The sequence below is a fragment of the Pagrus pagrus genome (assembly GCF_965226575.1).
Source record: "Pagrus pagrus genome assembly, chromosome: 11".
NCBI lineage: Eukaryota > Metazoa > Chordata > Actinopteri > Spariformes > Sparidae > Pagrus > Pagrus pagrus.
Window position 1 is genome coordinate 21,449,746 of NC_140195.1, and position 19,171 is coordinate 21,468,916.

The 19,171-nt window shown below is 40.1% G+C and overlaps 1 protein-coding gene across 1 annotated transcript; it reads left to right on the forward strand.

Annotated features, from left to right (window-relative positions):
* Positions 1 to 217: 217 nt before the first annotated feature.
* On the forward strand, positions 218 to 18,488 carry l3mbtl1 (L3MBTL histone methyl-lysine binding protein 1). Its single transcript, XM_084367548.1, has 22 exons — positions 218 to 291; positions 3,167 to 3,362; positions 3,624 to 3,811; positions 5,571 to 5,700; positions 6,376 to 6,538; positions 8,341 to 8,479; positions 8,704 to 8,752; positions 9,877 to 9,965; positions 10,500 to 10,604; positions 10,730 to 10,865; positions 11,419 to 11,510; positions 11,917 to 12,068; positions 12,435 to 12,511; positions 12,866 to 12,951; positions 13,952 to 14,062; positions 14,506 to 14,647; positions 14,773 to 14,875; positions 14,999 to 15,187; positions 15,295 to 15,344; positions 15,719 to 15,876; positions 15,969 to 16,031; positions 16,188 to 18,488. Exons 2-22 carry the CDS (start codon positions 3,197 to 3,199, stop codon positions 16,320 to 16,322), a joined length of 2,523 nt encoding a protein of 840 aa, XP_084223674.1. The 5' UTR covers positions 218 to 291; positions 3,167 to 3,196; the 3' UTR covers positions 16,323 to 18,488.
* Positions 18,489 to 19,171: the final 683 nt, after the last annotated feature.

Below are 19,171 nucleotides of genomic sequence, written 5' to 3' on the forward strand. Positions count from 1 at the left end.
CTAATTATATAATAAAGGCTCTTTCATTAAGGGAGCACATGAACGGGAGCGATGGTGTGCAGAAGCAGTTTGTTTTAAATCTGAAGTAAAGAGCGACCGAGCAGCTGCTGAACGGTCTCCAGACTAATCGATAGTCCAGTGTATTATTTTCTCATATCGACCATGATGAGTGAAAGTGGAGCGGCGGCTCGGGAAGTCTTTTGGCGTGAACATGTAACGAACGAGCGGTGACTGTACTGGGGACTCGCGCATGCGCAGTCGGAGCCCCGGAGCCGCAGGAGATCAGAGCTGGTAAGCCAAATTTCAGTTCCGAATTGATCCGCAAACACGAATTTATTTCATATTTACAATTTTCCTCTGATTAATCAAATAGTCGCAGACACGGGCGTCTTGTAATCACGCTCGTTGTGAAGTGTTATGTGTTTTCTTTTGTTGAGGTAAAGCGTTTTGTCGCGGATAGTATCAACCACAATGCTTTTCGTCTTAAAAAATGTCTAAATTTGATAATGGGACGCGATTTAATTATCCTAATCGAGTTAAATAGTTTTGAATAATACAAAAAAAAGTCGCACCGATGGTTACTAAAATATCTCGCATGCTTGACGATGTTGTGAGGTGAAAATGTTGCTCATTCATTTGAGGTGCTGCCGGAATGGGTGACAGGGTTCATTTTTCACTAAATGGGATTTTCACAGGATTTTTAGACACTGCTTTTACATATTTTTTTGCCTGAAGGATTTCACATCCTCCGCCATTTTAACTGAAATATTTTTTTGTGTGAATGTGTGTGTCTGTGTGTGTGTGTCTGTGTGTCTGTGTGTATATTTGGAAGCTGGTGCGTAAATCTATAGCGTTTTTCTATTGGAGGGAGGCTAATGGATGACTGTTAAAAAGTCATACGGGGTCAGGGTTGTTGATGGAGGAAGACATCTCTGCCCTGCAATTATTCTGTAAACTGGCACCGTTAAAAGTTGCTTATTTCAAACATAAAGTCTTCAGTTGTATTTAGGGGGAAATCTCCAACAAAAAGTATTTTCCCTGTAGTTGAATTTAGTTTAATCTTTAGCCTTCTTCAGGGCCTTATTTTTTGTTTTAAAAAAGGTAAATAAACTTGAGGCTGGAAACATAAATTGAGAAATTAAAAAAAACAAAAAAACTGTCTTGGGCAGGTTCTATGGTCATATAATGTAAATGTGATGTTCATGTGATATAAGTTAGCCTTAAGCACCAAAGTGGGATCAGGTCCATCAACTCATTGCTTATCTTGTCATGTGTGTTATTTTCCTCTTCTTATGGACACTGTTGCATTATATTAATAATCTTATGAATAATGATAAAAATTCAACATTTCTAGTTTTTTGGAGTTTTAAAAAAAATCCTAAGTTAAGTACCTTTTTAAATTGTGTAACAGACTTTACAATAACACTTCCTAATGGCTTTGTTTCCCCCCCAAGGAAATTGAATGGACAATTGAAGCCAATCTTATCATGCTTGCTTTAAATCTTTGACAACTGGTTTCTGTTTTTGAGTGTAATGATTTTCCAACTAGCACATGGAGACAGAAAGTTACTCATTACATCTTGGATTAAATGTAGGCCAGGATATTTTTTCTTGTCTGTCTCAACTGGGATATAAATGTGATATAAAGGCAAGCAACAATGTAAACCAGTGGATCTCAAACCTTTTCATTTCAGGGACCCTGAAACTGGAGTAAAAATTAGACCAACATACCCCCATTTAATAAGATTTTGTCCCAGGGTCCCCTATCTGATAAGAGATCTGCTTTAAGATGTTGTTTTCTTACAGAAAGTGTATTTTACCCATGACCAAACTAATCAGACATTCTGTTATTAAGTTCCTTATATTATATGGATGGAGTTGTAGTCAAAGTAATGTATTCCCATTGTTGTTAGTGTCCCCTGGAACCCCCTTAAAGGTGCAGTATATAACAATTTTAGTTGAAACATTCAAAAATGAATTAAAATATCCACATTATGGTTAAGAGATTAATTTAAGAAAAAGGTTCTTTATTTACTGATTTTTTTCTCTCCTATGTCAAAAACAAGATATTTTCTACTGTCGGAGAAACATCAATCAGTGTCTTATACAACATTCAGAGGAACTATCCTGGTGTTGGTTTAAAGCTGGGACAGACCTGAGCGAGGGAACTTGGTGTTGATACAGTAGTTAAATAATATCTAGAAGTGAGACTAAAAAGGGCTTCAGCTGTATGCAATGGGCTACCAGCATGCAGAAAGTCCTGATACGATTATACTCTTAAGAGCACTTAATCATGTTTTATTTACCATAGGGGCCTCCAGGAGGGCACTTCTGTGGTGTTTTATCGAACACGGAGGCACAACATGTTTGGTTATGCTCCACATTACACAACTACTGGGAAACTGTCCTGTATGAAATGAAGAACATGTTAGGATCCATTATTGCTTCTCCTTGGTCTTCCTTGTATACAAATTGTTAATGTACAATTGTTTAACGTAAGAAGAAAAATACATTACTTCAATGGATTTCTTGTGCTGCCCCACTGTGATAGTGGATAACAGTGTAGCTTATCCTGCTAGACCACCTGACTTGTCTAATACTCTCCCAAGACAGCACATTTTACCCTAAATCAGAAAACCTTTTTTTAATATATACATTTGAATGTATCTGCCATTTTATCTACAGCTTTTATATGAAGTCTATGAGATATGAAGGCCCAAATTTGATGGTTGTGGTCGTGATACTCTAACTATCTTGAAATGATGTGCAGTGCTTGACAGATGTGCCTGTAGAGAAAGATGTGTTTTGTTTTGTTTTGTTTTGTTTTGTTTTGTTTTGTTTGGATCTTCCCCTTGCTTTATTGTTGACGCTGAGCTGTACAGTGTTACGTTTCATATTGTTGTAACCCTTATCTGTTTTTTGTTTGTTGAATGGAAAACGGAAAATACAATGAAACACATTTGGAGGAAGAAAAAACATAATGAAAGCTCCGCCCGATCTGTAGTAAAGTAACAGGAGTAAATCAAGTCAACTTTATTTATGTAGTCCCAAACCACCCTTGATTGAGATGAGGAAAAACAAAACCAAAACTTCAGGGTGGGCAACAGAAGGATACTGTAAGTGTTTTTCACCAGAGAGCTTCGTCCTCATACTCTTTGCCTTGCAGCGCTCCGGAGTAAGGGACAGGGACACCGTGATGAGTGCCAAAGTGAACATGGAGGCTCCACCCAAAGAACCTGATCGCGCACCTGTGGACCCATCATCCTCGTCCCCCAGCGAAGCCGTCCTCATCTGTGGGAGTGATGGTGTGGCCAAGAAGGCTCGTCCCCAGCCCCACACCACCACAGCTTTCCTCCTGCCAGGTGAGCACAGGTCGGAGGGCGACAGTGCATCCATAAAGTCTCTGTTACTCTGTTCCTTGCGGCTTAACACAGGCTAAACATGCCAACATAGTACTATTTTTTTTACCATACCATATTTTTTTTTTTTTAAATTAGCTTTTCTTCTAAGATTTATGGTAAGTAACACACAGAAAACCAACTGATATGATAAAAGAAAAACATAACAAATTGTGCTCTCTTGGGTGAGCTCAGGCGGAAAGTTAATTGCACCTCTGTCCTCAGCTCCTGCTCCAGGCCATCAGAAGATAGAGGTGACTCCAGCTGTTGCTGTGGCAGACCCAGGTAAAGGAGGCAGGATCAATGAGACGACCACGCCCACACTGACAGCACAGGTGGGTGGGGCCTGTAGCATCGTCCACGTCCTCGAGTGGAAGGAGGGGATGGCCATCCTGCCCAGCAGCAACCTCAAGGTGAAGTGACGCTTCAGACCCCTCACTGTATCTTCTTTATAGCAGATTTAAAGCCACGTTTTCTCCTTAAAGAGCTTTAGAGATTGACTTGGTAAAGTCTCATTGATCTTATCCCCAGAGCAGTCAGAATGAGTCACTTCATTGGAAACATCTGTTCAGAAGATCAACTGCAGAACTGCAGAAAGGCACAACGCTAGACAGCAGTCAAATGTCAGGAACAGACAGACATTCAGGATTTCACAGACGCCCACTGAAAAACATTACTTTAACTGATTAACGCTGATATAAGTGGGGGAGCAAGTTATTAGGAGGATTAACAGAGAGTTATTTCCGAAAATTAAACAGTCAATACATTGAGTCATATATAAAGTAAAAATAGAATAATAGCAATAATGATGGTAAAAAATAATTTTTTAGGTTTTTGTTCTGTCCGTCAGAGAAAATCAAACTGCAGTGTTGACCTTTTGTCACAACGTTTGACGTTTAATAAACAGTAAATTGACTTATTATATTGATGCATTTGGCTCAATACGAGAATTTAGCCTTGGAGCTAAAGGCTACATCAAATAAGTGTCAATATATATTTTTATTTGTCTGTAACTGTTTCTGGGCAGAGTCTCCCATCTTGACTTTAATATGAATTTGAAATAGACACTGTGGAAAAAATCCAGTAGGTCCCATGTGCCCATGATTTAATGTCCTTGTTTTTCCCCCAAAGGAAATTGACTGGATGAAGAAGCCAATCTAATCATACTGACTTTAAATCTTTGACAACTAGTTGCTGTTTTTGAGCATTATGATTTACCTTCTAGCTTGGGGAAGTAGTATGATACCAATAACATCTTGGATTAAATGAAGGCAAGGGCATTTTTTTCTTGTCTATCTCAACAAAAAGTGTCAGCAACAATGTTAACCGGAGGTTCACAAACGTTGTCAGGCCACGTGCCCCTAAACTGACAGAAATTATATCACAGAACCCTGTTCCTGATGTGAGTTTAGCTTTTAGATGAGTTATTTCAGAAGGTGAATGAAACTCATGATCAAAATAATCATACATGTGCTGGTTATTGAGTTCCTTATGGATAGAATTATAGTGAAAATACGTTATTCCCATTTTTGCCGAGGACCCCACTTTAAGAACCACTGATGTAAACAATCAGAGCTTTATAGCTGTTTAGTGATAATACAAACCGAGTGCACTCACATTATAGATTTATTGCTTGTTTACTGGGTGATCAGAGTTTAGCTCACATGTGTAAATTGACCCTCTAAAGACAGGTCAGTGCGTTTTTCAGTTCTTCATGGAAGTATTATGCCATTTTAACAAGGAACAAGCTGAATCTGAAACAGCTGTAAATTCCTGGTGTGTGAATGGAATTAAAATGTAACATTTGGATCAGAAAATGCTGGAACGTACTCCGTTGGATAGAATAAAGGAGGCCACAGTAACAATGCCAAACCACTAGATAAACAAAATGTGATGCTTGTTCTCTCACATTAAAAAGAGGGCGCGCTAATGAGAATGACATCTCACTAAACTCTTGAATCATTCAAATGATCACTTTTATCTCTCTGAGTTGAAAGAATCTTAATTGGAGCAGGCTATGGAAAGAACAGGCAGCACTGCATATTTGCTAATTGTCTGATAAATTGTTTTGAGTAGAAAAATGGTTGAATAGACATGATAAAACATCCAAACACTTTTAGACATTTTGTGTTTGTGTGTTTGTGTGTGTGTGTGTGTGTGTGTCTGTTGTAGTTCTGTGTGAGTGACGTAGGAACACTGAGCACACTGATCACCCCAGGGACCACCAGCAGCACCACTGAACCAGCAGCAGGGACTTCTGGGAGATCCGCTGACGCAGAAAGCGCTCCAGCAGACAAGCCAGGTAGAGTCATGGTTACATAAGGCTGAAGTCACGTCAGGGACTGAACCCTAACTACTGCAGTTTAGTCAAACATCTTCATGTTGCACAGACAAACACTGAAAACATTGATAGAACCAGTGGCTGCCAATTTTAATGCTCGACACAAAATTGAATACCTCAAATACGTCTTTGCTTTAAATGCATTACATGTGCATCTCTTAAAATACAGCATACCGTATTTGATCAATAAAACTTTTGTATGACAGGAATAAAAGAAAATCTGAGTGAATTTGCTGGTGCTTCAGCTGTCGCTAGTTATGGACTCTTACTTTCTGTAAATGGCTGCATTTTTTTAGCATGCATGGTAATGATCACTTGTTTGTGTGTGTGTGTTTTAAGCAGATATGAGCAATAATTACGTCAGCTGCAGCAGAGCTCCTCTTGACAAGCAGGAGCGTGCAGCTGCAAAAATATCAGACAGGCATCACTCACATGTTTGGAAAAATCACATGTAGACAAAAAATGGTTCAAAGTAATAATCAAAAATTATTATAGACCAGAGTGCTGTAACAGCTCCAATATGAATTCAATAAAGGAAATAAAAATCAATCAAAGACAGAGGAGAAAAGCAGGGTTTTTCATTTAGATTCGTCTTCAGTCACTTTTAATAACTTCTCCTGTTGTTTTATAACTCAGATGTGCTGGCTCCTGCCATCTCCGTGAGAGGAGCAGCCGTGGAGCCAGAAAGGTTTGTGTCAGTCAAACCTGAAATCCAGGTTGCAGTGGGACAACATAACCACGATCCAAGAGCTCAGAGGACTTACACAGAGGAACTACGCAGAGAGCCCATCCCTGAAAAGTACGTTCCTAACTGCTGCTTCTTATATATACTCGCACATGTATCTCTATATGCACTGATGTTGTACTTTAGCACAATCATTCATACACACACTCTTTTCCTCCTTTTTAAATGCGGCATTACAAAGTGTCGGTACTATTCCAGTGAGTCCTCTTAACATTTCAAACAGAGGCAGAAGTATCTTTTATGGTGCAATTTATGGTGCTTGCACCCTTTGGTGTGTTGATAGCTGTGTAGACAAACTGTAGTGTTGTGTTGTAGTGTACGAGCCACTCCTGCACTGGATTTCTACTGTGGTTAACCTGAATTTACCCAAACACGCCCATCAAATAGGAGCGACTGTAACTATAAGTCTGTTGCAGAACATTGTGAAATGTTACGATATGAAACTATACGATATGAAACAATATGATAACATATGATACGATATGATATGAAATGACACATTATGATATGATATGATTCAATACGATATGATATGATAAACTTTTATTGTCCTCATAATTCCTGAGTTTGTCTTTGACTCAGATGCTGTGCTTACATTATTGCCTACACAGTAGAGATAACAGCAAAAAAAAACATAAACAGAGCAGCACTTACCAACACAAATCACACTAATTACACATTACACATGCTACACATTATGCACATATTACACAACCAGTGATGACAAGAACACAATGAGCTGTTGCACAGTCCCTGCAGCCTCAAGCAGCATTATTTAAAATCTTAATTGAGGTAGACACAAATGAGTTTTAATAACAGCTAAGTTTACACTGGGGTGCTCTTTATCTTCTGCTAGATGGCAGGAAGTCATACTCTGCATGCAGAATATGTGATGGGTCAGACAATATCTTCTGTGCTCAGACTGTTCAGATATTGACTGAAGGGACCATAACCTTCATGGCAGTCTGTACCAGATGAGCAAGCTTGTTTTTTAACTGTACAGTTAGATTGCCCTGCCATGCTGACATCTCATACCTAATAATGCTCTCTACCAGAGCATCTTTACAAACCTGTGTAACAGGGCAAAATGTTTTTATTCCACGTACTTTTTATTGCATTTTCTTAATCACATAAGAAAATGTTCAACAACAACAAAACCTGATTAATAAAATAACATCTCTGTTGAGGTTTAGACATCTTGACGTCTATCCACTTACATTTTCATTATTAGTGTTCTTTTCTTTAGAATCTATTTTCCATTTTTGTTTGCATTGACCATCTTGTATTCCTAAAATATCTGTTAATCCAAATTACAAACATTTCTATTACACCATATTTACAGGAACTATCTTTGTGTAGGGGAATCCTTACAATACCATTTTCTAGTACGTCTACATTTTACCAAAAGGTACAAGGTACTGTACAACTGCACAACTGCAGGGTACGTCATGCCCAAGAGATCCTTTCAAGACTTCACAGACTGTCCCAGTACAACTTGATCTTTGAGCAGCTCTAAAACATGCGAGTGTGGTCTGCAGCCAAATGTCCACATAGCCGCCAGCAAGGTTGCTGGATGGTGAGACGTCTACTCCTGACTCTTGGAGTGATTTTTCCACATCTGTGAACTGGTGGACGTCTGTTGCATCTTGTACATTTTATACCATGCATCATCTGACATTTTACAGTTCAGTTCAGTTTCCTATTTAACTTCACTAACCAAAGTAAACAAGTTGAGACAAATGAGGATAGGGTACACTGACGCTGTAAAGTACACCTACGAATATCATGCCAACAGATGCTACAGTCTAGTGAGTTTGGACTTGATGAACTCTGTATCTGTCCTCTCTGCACCTCAGGAGGAGTGTCGGGGTGGAGAAGGTGCCAGCAGGCGGGAGGATCTCCTCCCTAAACCCCGATCACCTGAAACCCATGAGGAAGAGGAAGAGGAAGGAATACCTGAGTCCCTCTGAGGAAGACTCTGACATCGAAGGCACGGTGGGACAGCATTGTTGTTTTCATTTAACGTCCAGAGATAACCAGATGTTTTCATATCTGATGAGTTTATTCAGATGTGCATAAAAATGCCTAAAAGTATTTTTAAGCTCAAATAGTTAATGTAAATTACAGTTACCAAGTTACCAGATAGTTCAGAGACTTTATTTTCTTTCTGCTCTTTGCTCTTGTGTAATTTCTGTTATTTTCTGTATGTGTTACTGTAGGATGAGAAAATGGATGATTCTAAGGCAGACAGCAGACACATCAGAGGAGGTTGGTATAATTGTTTTTTCAAATACGTCTTCTTGTTTGTCTCTTATATTGTTTTTCATCCTTTTTTGTGCTTCTTTGCTTATTGGTTTACTGTGCAGTGTGTCAGTTTTTCCTACCTTCCTCCTCTCCCTTCACACACAGAGGGCGACACCATACAATGTAGAGACAATTATTAACAACATATCTCAATATCAGTATAATGCAATTCCATACCACAAATTATCTTTGCTTAAAAGTTGAATCTGTGTCTCTCTTATACTGGGAAGACATTGTGGTTTGTTTTATTATATTGCTGCTGCACCGAATTGTGTTTTAGTGACAAGTAATCTTGTTATTTCTTCCAGCCCGTGAATACTTTTATGTCATCCGTCCCTGATATTAAAGTAATTTTCTTCTTTTCTTCATTTCTTTTCCTTGTAGACGGGACAGTTAGAGGAATGGAAGCGCCAATATAATGTTGTAGTAGTATCAGAAATGTATCTTAAAGCAATATTTCCAGGGTGTCTGCAGGTCCTTAAAAAGTCTTAAATATCATGTTAGAAGTATTAGGCCTTAAAGGTAATTTATTACTCAGTAATATAATACTGAAATTTGAATTTGTGAGGTCGTAATAACCACAAACATTTAATCTAATTTCATTTATCCATTATGTCAAAATGAGTCAAGTTCTTCTTCTTGCAAGTTCCCATTTCTGATGTTTCACATCTTTAAACGTACGGCTGAAACAAAGATATAGATTAACCAAACTCACTCTAATAACAATGTTCCTACATGAAAACTACCTCTGCATGGGACCACATATATACCTTTATGCATACCTCAAAAAGAAACATATGATTTGTCCAAAAATAAAACTTAATCTTCATGAAAAAATGATCTTAAAAAAGGTCTGGAAAAGCTACAAATGTATGTCTCTGATACATGTTGAAACCCTGACTTTACTTTAAGATGAACATTTTTACGTGCGTATATAGCAATATTAGCTGCTTAGGGAATCTGTCTCCCTCGTCTCACCTGACTTTCTTCTGTCTTTCCTCCTGTTGTTTTCTCCAGTTTGAACGTGTGGTCTGGTAATATGTTGCAGAAATGAATGAACTAAGTGAATCATTTATGTTTTGTTGAAGCTGGAGACAGTAAGACAGAGCAGTGGACGTGGGCTCAGTATCTGGAGGAATGCAAAGCTATTGCTGCACCCAACAAGCTTTTCCAAGAGGTGTGTATGAGTTTAATATTCAGACTGTAGCTTCAGCCTGAGCTAGTGCAACATACACACAGGTTCACAGAGCATAGCCATGATTTTTCACTACCACTGCAGCTCTGCCAATAGCACGGGAACAAATCTGTCGCCTTAGTGCAGCGTTGTCACGGAAGGAAATGAGAAATGTAAATTTACCGAGGAGAATCGGATGTATGCAGCTGTAGGCACACATTAATATGTTTATTCTGTTACTGAGTATTATGGTGATTCTTATTCTCGTGGTGGTTTCATTGTAAAGTTATTTATTTTTCTAACGATCTAAGAAAAGCTTTGTCCTGAAGAGACTTTCTGTTCTAGCAGAAAAAGAGGGAAAAACCTTTTAAGTAGTATGAGAATGATTAAAATGCTGTAATCTCCACTCTCCCATTTGCTGCATTCTTATCTTGTCCTGATCCAATTTTCTCTCGAGGATCGTTCATTTTTCCTTCATTTTATTTCACTCTCTGTGGTCTTTACTGAAGTATCTCCCTATTTATCCCATGTGTCCAGGCCCAGAGAGTGCCAACAGTGAAGAACGGCTTCAAACAGGGGATGAAGCTGGAAGGCATCGACCCACAGCATCCGTCCATGTACTTCGTCCTCACTGTGGCTGAGGTGAGCCAGACGTCCATTAACACGGTCGATGGATCTTAAACTGCTTTCTGTGGAGGAGGAGTTCAGCCTGGTGTTGCCTCATCCATCCTGCTTTTATTTCTCTAATGTGTCATGTCATCATCCAGGTCTGTGGTTACCGACTGCGGCTCCATTTTGACGGCTACTCTGACTGCCATGACTTCTGGGTGAATGCCAACTCCCCCGACATCCACCCTCCAGGCTGGTGTGAGAGCACAGGACACAAACTGCACACTCCCAAAGGTCAGAGGTGACAACACTCACTACTTAGAGTCTAAATAGATCATCATGGACCAAAGATCTTTCTTGCAGAGGGTTACATTTACAAGAGAAACTTGACACCACTCTCGTGTGAATGAATAATAAGCTGGAGCCAGCAGCCACTTAGCTTTGCATAGCATGAAGAGTGAAACAGTTAGTCTGGCTATGTGAAATCCACCAACCGGCACCTCTAAAACTCACTAATTACCATGTGATATCTGCTGGATGCCTAACAACTCATGATAACAGTGAGACTCCAGGAAGTCAATGTACGTATTAAACAAACGCAATATAAACAAAGTGTAAATTAGTGACTTTTAGAGCCAGTCTAGCTGTTTCCCCGTTTTCAGTCTTTATGCTAAGCTAGGCTAACCTTCTCCTGGCTGTAGCTTCATGTAAGAAGTATTGATCCTCTTGTCTAATTCTTGGAAAGAAAGTTCAGTGTGTCCACCTAAAATATCGAACCATTCCTTTAAATGTTGGGATGTTTGTGTCCTTAAAATATCTCTTCTGTGTTTCTGTCTCTCTCTTGCAGGCTGTAAAGAGGAAGAGTTTACCTGGACCAACTACCTGAGAATGACTAAAGCACAAGTGGCATCCAAAGAACTCTTTGCCAGTCCTGGGAGGGTAACTTCCACTGTATAATACACAGTAGTTTAGTATTATTATATAAGCATAACTGGATGAGGTGAATGATTTAGGGTTGGGAAGCAGTTAAGATAAAAATAAAAAGGTATTCTTAAAACCTCTCCGAGAAAGGATTTTAAGTAGACTTTAAGACTTAAAGTAGATGTTTGGATAGTTGAGGACTAAGAGTGCCAAAATGAAAATAGTAAAATTGTGAGATTATTAGTATTTGTAGCTGCTACATGTTTTGCTTTGTCAAAGTCAGGCCTGATATTTGTTTTAATATTGATATTTTAGTGGAGATGCATAAAAATAAATTTACAGTTCAATTTTTCAACAGTGCTCAGTCTGTATAACTTTCATTGATACATATTTGTAATTTCTACAATTTGTGCTTTCTGTTTAGACCGATGTGAAGTGCGGCTTTGAGATAGGAACGAAGCTGGAGGCCGTCGACCGTATGAACCCCTCCCTCATCTGCGTAGCGACTGTCACTGACGTGGTGGATGACCGTTTCCTGGTTCATTTTGACAACTGGGATGACACATACGACTACTGGTGAGCCTCAAAAACATGCCTGAAGAAAGGGTTCAGCAAACCCTAGTGCGGACCAGACAACTAGACCAAGACCGCTCGTTCTTTGACCCTCATCCTTCTTCACTTGTTGCTAACTCTGTCTGTCTTCTACAGTCTTTTCTTATATAATATACAGGATTTTTTTATCAGTTTGTTGAAAACAGCTTTTCTGCAACTGAAAACAGAGTTAATAAGACATATAGTGCATTCATGTGCTCCTCGGATGAATTAAACTGTCAAACTGCAGCATTGCTCGTTTATCTCTAGCCTCTTTCAATTATGCTGTAAACTCTGAGAAATGTATATTATGACTCAGTGCTGCACGTCGTTGTTTGTCAAATTATGCAGGTGTGATTCCAGCAGTCCGTACATTCACCCTATTGGTTGGTGCCAGGAGAGGAACCTCCCGCTAACACCCCCCCAAGGTGACCAGCGTGCTGCCTGTTAATCATTAATCTAATCATGTTCATAGTCGTAGCATGGGTCATTAATTTTGAAATCAACTCCGCTCAGTTATTCCTCTTGTCGCCTTCCTTTTACTCCTATTACTACTGTTATTCAGGGAAATATACACAGTAAACACTATATAAATACATGTGAATACCTGAAATATACATGGTAAGTTTTGTTAATGGGTTTAACAACATGTACTTTAATATGATTAGCTTAAATTACACATAAAATAACAAGAAGAATGTTGGGAGAAAAATGTGCAAGATATTATGCAATGGATGATTTTTGTTTACCGACTGATGTGAATTTATTTTTGGCTGCTTCAGATTACCCAGACCAGGGCCGGTTCTCCTGGTCTCTCTACCTGGAGGAGACTGGTGCCAAGGCAGTGCCCGCTGATGCCTTTAAAGTGGTGAGAACAAAGGACAATTGTACTATTTTGGATTCAACTCAGGAAATAATGACATCTGGGCTTGTAGTGTAACTGTAGTTTGGCTCTGTGGTGTGGGCTGACAGACGACAGGAGTGCAAACAGTTAAGAGGCTGAAAATGCAGGGTGATTAAAAGCAGCGAGATGAGTGTTTTGTTACAGTCATATCAGTGACTTGCAGTATATGATGAATGTTATCACAACTAATGATCTTTTCAGAGTGCAGCAGGCAGTACATTACTACCTGTTTATAAGCTGTTTATGCATCACAGTATATGTATTTATATGCATACATGTCTACTATCTATTTTCATTATGTCTGTACGTACTGCATGACTGTATGACCTGGTTACAATACAGTTTATACATCTTACTGTGCAAAAGCTAAACTACTGCAAACCTGGCACATACCACATATAAGATATTCTGAAATTCATGGACTTTTTTTAAAGATTCAACTTTTCACTCAAACTGTTTAGCTGATATCATTTGTAATGAAAAAAAAAATAGTATTACATTCAAAATAATGCCGAATAGAAGTATTTTGACGAATGGTCTCAGACTTTTTGACCCTGCTGTATCTGTAAGAGCAGAGTTTAAGTGAGCCTGAGATCTAACAATTTTAATGCCAACGACTACTTCACTGTAACTAAGAACTTGGACTTGAACTCGACACAGTTCAGATGTGACTTTAGTGTCTGACAGATGCTAATGCACATGTAATGATTGAAGTGATATAAAAACCTTAAAACACCGACCACAAACAACAATAGCCCTGGCTCAATTTTAGATGGGGGCATCTCTTGCTTATAAATGAGCGATGCTCTTCTTTACCGTTAAATCTCTAAAAAAAAGCATAAAACATATACAATTAATTACCAGCATTCAGGTTTACTGCAAGTAAAGCCAAGACTTTATGGAAAGTTGACATGTTCTGATGATCGTACAAGTTAATGTGTTTCTAATGATCCTCTGTCTGCAGCGTGCACCACACAGCTTCCAGCCTCAGATGAAACTGGAGGCCGTGGACAAGAGAAGTCCTGGTCTGATCAGAGTGGCTACAGTGGAAGAGGTCGACACGCATCGCATCAAGGTAATACTGTGCGTGCTTGCATGTGTGTGTACACTAAACATCTAAGGTTATGAGGGTTATGATCTTGTATGTGTGTGATATTGTTTAAAAAAAAAGAAAAAGCTCCCTCAGCTTCAGTCTGCTGAAATACAGTAAGAGCTTACATGTACTGACAGTGTCATGTCCATCTTTACAATGAACCGTGAACCTATTGCACAAGTTGAGTTGTTCGCATTTTGAGTATTTTTTGGTGTTAGGGCACATACACACCAAAACCACATTCAAGAACTAGTAGTGAAGAAGGCCTACTGTATCATCGCCTCACGTCTCCCGTTTCTCAGCCAAAAAGCTGCACCTGAACACACCACAAAGACTACAGCCAACAGCCAACATGCTCCTACATTTTGTTCCTGCGTGACAGGAAATACCTCTCTGCAGACATACAAACAGGGTTTTTTTTTCAGGTCCATTATGATGGCTGGAGTCATGTCTACGATGAGTGGATGGACTCGGATCACCCCGACATCCACCCAGCAGGCTGGTGTGAGGCGACCAATCACCCGCTCAAAGTTGCACCGCGGGACGCCAAAACACATCAGCCACACGGTAGCAACCAGCACTTCTCTGTGTTTGTACTTCAGTCACAACTGGAGGCCGATTTTCTGCAAAACTCAGATCCAAGTTTCTCTTAAAAGTGTAGCGTCCATCTGTCTGTGTTTGAATGAATGTAGGTGTGAGGGAGCCTCCTGCTACGGGCCAGTCCACCTACCCCTCCTCTGTTCCCTGTAAACCCATCAGCCACCCCAGAGCCAACAAGTACAGCTTCCACAACAGGTCAGTACGAAACTCAAATCTATCATCAGACCATTTAATGGAGGCTTTACTGACAAGAACCACTCAAATACACATTGATGCCAATGACATCACTTTGGTGCCGTAACACTGTCTTTGACACAGGAAATGTCCAACTCCTGGGTGTGATGGTTCAGGTCATGTGACCGGTCGTTTCACTGCTCATCACTGCATATCCGGCTGCCCGTTGGCTGAGCGTAACCAGGGCAGGCTGAAGGCCGAACTGTCGGACTCGGAGGGCAAGAGGAACCTCTTCTTTGGCCAGAGGACCAAGAAGACCCATTACCGTGGCAGGTAAAAGTGTATGTCTGTCTGTCTGTCTGTCTGTGTATGTGTGCGTGCATGTGTGTATGCATGCATGTTTTCCTTTGTCTCACATTAAACTTTTCCTCTTTTTTCAGGATTGGTCGTCCTCCCAAATACAGGAAGAACCAGCAGAGAGACTACCAGAGTGAGTTTTCTAAGTGCCTGAGATGTAACACAGTCCGAAAACAACACCTCATGTAATATTTTGGCATGAAAATGGTCAGATTGGAAAATGCAGGATAGCAAACTCTTGGTTATAAGACCTCACAGCGGACATTTTGACTTGTCTTAGCAGGCAAAGCGTTGCTGCAATTAACAGTGTTAATGACAGCTCTGCTCCCACGTCATCTAAATGGAATTCATCCATCAGTTATTTAGACCTGTGCTTTTTCTCTGATTCGTCAAAATGTCTGATTTGAAAAAGGCCTGTTGAAGGTTTCAACCTGAAATATTTGTCCTAGTCATCCTAAATCATTAGTGGTTGAATTAAGGCATGTTTCTGTGTGTGTCTGTCCTCAGATATGTCCTCGGAGGGTGTGTATCCATCACTGTTCATGTCAGCTCTGAGCAGTCAGTCAGACCGGACTCTGTCTCTGTGTTGGGAGCAGCACTGTAAGCTGCTGCCTGGCGTTCAGGGCATTCACGCCAGCCAGGTGGCAGCATGGAATGTGGAAGAGGTGAGCAAACCGTCGCACTTACCGACATATTTGATCATTTTCTTTCTTTGGCTGCTTTTGTTCATTTGAAACCTGATGCGTTTGTCTTACAGGTCTTCAGGTTTGTCCAGAATCTAATCGGCTGTGAAGAACAGGCTCGCGTCTTCAAAGACGAGGTGAGACCCCACAAAGTGTATGTGAATGATGATGAAGATATGAGGTTAAGTCCAACATTTGCTGGAAACATATTGAAATGTAGACGGCCCTTTCCTTGACGTGTCGCCTCCGCGTACAGTCACATCACAACTGTTGCGTCTGTTGCATATCCGCAGATGATTGACGGGGAGGCCTTCCTGCTGCTGACGCAGACCGACATTGTGAAGATCATGAGCATCAAGCTCGGACCCGCCCTCAAAATCTCCAACGCCATCCTCATGTTCAAGAGCACAGACGAGGGACTCAAGTGATCCCACCCTCACTCACCGGGGGCGTTGTGCCGCCGATCATCATGTGCCAAAATCATTCTGTCGCAGGGACGAAAGACCCTGACCCCTTTTTCATGTGTTTGGTGTCCTGTACCCATCAGAGAGAGGGAGGGGGGAGGGGGGTGGGGATAAAGGAGAGGTTGGAAGAAGAAGAAGAAGAAGAAGGGAAATTAGGAATTGCAGATATTTTTGGGGGATTAATGGAGGAATATTGATAGAAGGAAGCTGACGAAGATGAGTGAGGAGAGTCTGGTGGTTTTCACAGCTGATGTGTTTGGTTCAGTATCTGAGTTTGATCGTAACCAAAACACCCGAACATCTCTGGCAGGGATTCCCATCTTTTACACATCTGCCAGACTACGTTATGTTTGGTTAAAACTGTGACGAATTACATATCCAACCACCTGTTTTTATACCGAGTTTATTAAAGTCCCGAGTGGAAACAGTAGAAATTTGGTCAAAAAGGTCACATTTCTACACTCATGTGATGTGTGAGGTGAGCAGATGCATTAAAGGCTGACGGAGACGGATTTCTTTGAAAAGACAATCTGCTTCTGATTCTTCTGTGGGTGGGAGCGATCAGAGAGATCCTGGTATTTAATGTTGTCTTGCTACTTTTTCCAAACTTCACATAACCTCATTGACTAGCAGATCTGAGCTTTGTGAACAAACCAATCGGGTGATGTAGCCAACTGGATGGCTTTGCTATTTGGACTTCAGGTGTCTAGCAACATGGCTGATCAGGAGCTTGTGCCAAAAAAGAATGATCTTTAATGAAATATTGTGTTTTAATGATGCAAATGGACAAATTCATAGGCTGTTTCAAGTCTGGCCATAGTCTACAGGGCATTTCAAAGCTGAGAAAAAAGATTGCAATTTAGATCAGGGATTGTGGTTGCGATTAAATAGATTTGGTTCATATTTTTTGGCCAGATCGCCTACCTTTAGGTTCTTTCTTTATAGATGGTAGGTTCAGTTTCAGCACCCACCACCTTGCAGAAGAGGTACCAATTTGGAGAGAAGTTTAAAGGTGATTTAATTTTATAAGAATCATTTTCACGAGTACTTGGATCTGGACTAAACCATCAGTTCAAAAGCCGCTGACATGGCAAGAGAAATCAACAAAACGGGGTACAATGCTGAAATACTAGATGTACCAATAGGAATAGAGAAAAGTATGAAGATTAACTAAAAGGGATGAAACGGGGAGAGGGGGAAAAATGGCCAAAAAGTATTTAAGAGGAGTTGAATGCAGTAGACAAGGCTGGTCAGTGAGGCTCCTACAAGCTTCACGTTTTGTGCAATAAAACAGTTGAGACAGAAGTACTGTATTTGGTAACACTTAATATTACAGCTCCTTTGTGTTATCAGACTAATTCTTACACTAATAAAATACAATGAAAGTAAATAAGCTACTTTGTTCAGACTGATGTATAAAGGTTCAGGTTTTTGATGCAGATGAAATAGAGAGAAAGCCTCAGTTTCACAATTACTCTGAAGTATAAGTTGTTTGTGTTTACTGCTTTGAACCCTGCACACTGTTCTGTCTCACAGCACCGTTAATGCGAAAACTCAAGTGATACAGGAGCTGTGGTTTAAACTGTTACCCTCTCATATAGGATCTGAGTCAGAGAACAGAAACAACACAGTGTTTTGAGTTTTTGTATCTATATGCAAACTATCTTAAATTATTATTTTTGCAACTCTTAATAGTTGATAAAGGACAGTTTGCATTGGCGTATTAGCACAACTGTGAAACCCAGATGGATTTTACACAATGATGTTCCGACTCTTGGTCACTAGAGAGTGCAAAAATCCACATTCAAGCACTATAAACATGGATTTGGGATCTAGTAGACGGCGCTCTCTGCACTTTACATGTGATGGAAACTGTGTTCTTTGAAATGTTTACATTTTCTGTCAGGATTGGTTAAAAGATTCTGTATGGATTTGATATTGTGAGATGAAAGTTATTTTAATGGACTGTTTTAAGGGCTCTTGGAATCTTAACTTCTTTGTGTGTCTCTCTGGTGGGATTTGTGTGTGTGCGTGCGTGCGTGTGTGTGCGTGTCAAGATAATCTTGGGTCACAAATGTCATTCTATCCATATGAATTAATAAACGTCCAAAGCTGTCTTGTCTGATTGAAGCGGCTGCCTCTTGTCTTATCTGAGGGATCACACACACTGCACTTCCTGCGCAGGTGTGCCGTGTGTGCTATACTATTGACTATAAACTTACCTTGCGTGTATCACATCCCCCTATCGAGCATATTGTCGTCAACAGTTGGCTGTGGTGGTGACAACTCCTTTCGTGCCCTTTCTGCTCGAACTGCTTATCTGCCTGTTCCAGAAAAACTGGTGTCTCTGGTCACTTGATGCTGCAGCCAGACACCAAAATGAAAGTACTCACTGGTTGTAGGGCTGTATATGTTTTATACAAGAAGGAACAGCACGTGTGTCTGGCTTATTTTTATCCTTTCAAAGGGAGATGCTCAGAAGACTGGAGACTCTCCTGCTCTGTAGCTTTCAAAGTAAAAGCATGTTTATTCTCAGGAGTGGAAGACTTACAAATGTCCCACTGAACCCATTCAAATATGTGGTTTGCTTATTGTTACTTGACTTGTGTTTTCTTAGCTTCACTGTGCAGAATGATGTATGAACAGAGTTTAACGCTAAAAAAATGTTAAAACATTCGTCTGCTAAAGAGGGAAAGCCTCCCAGTACTCACTTTAAATCATGTACATGCAAGTACGATTTCTTGCATGATGGTTCAATATTGGATTTACACGAGTGATACGGAAACCTGAAATCTCCAGTGCATAAACATGTA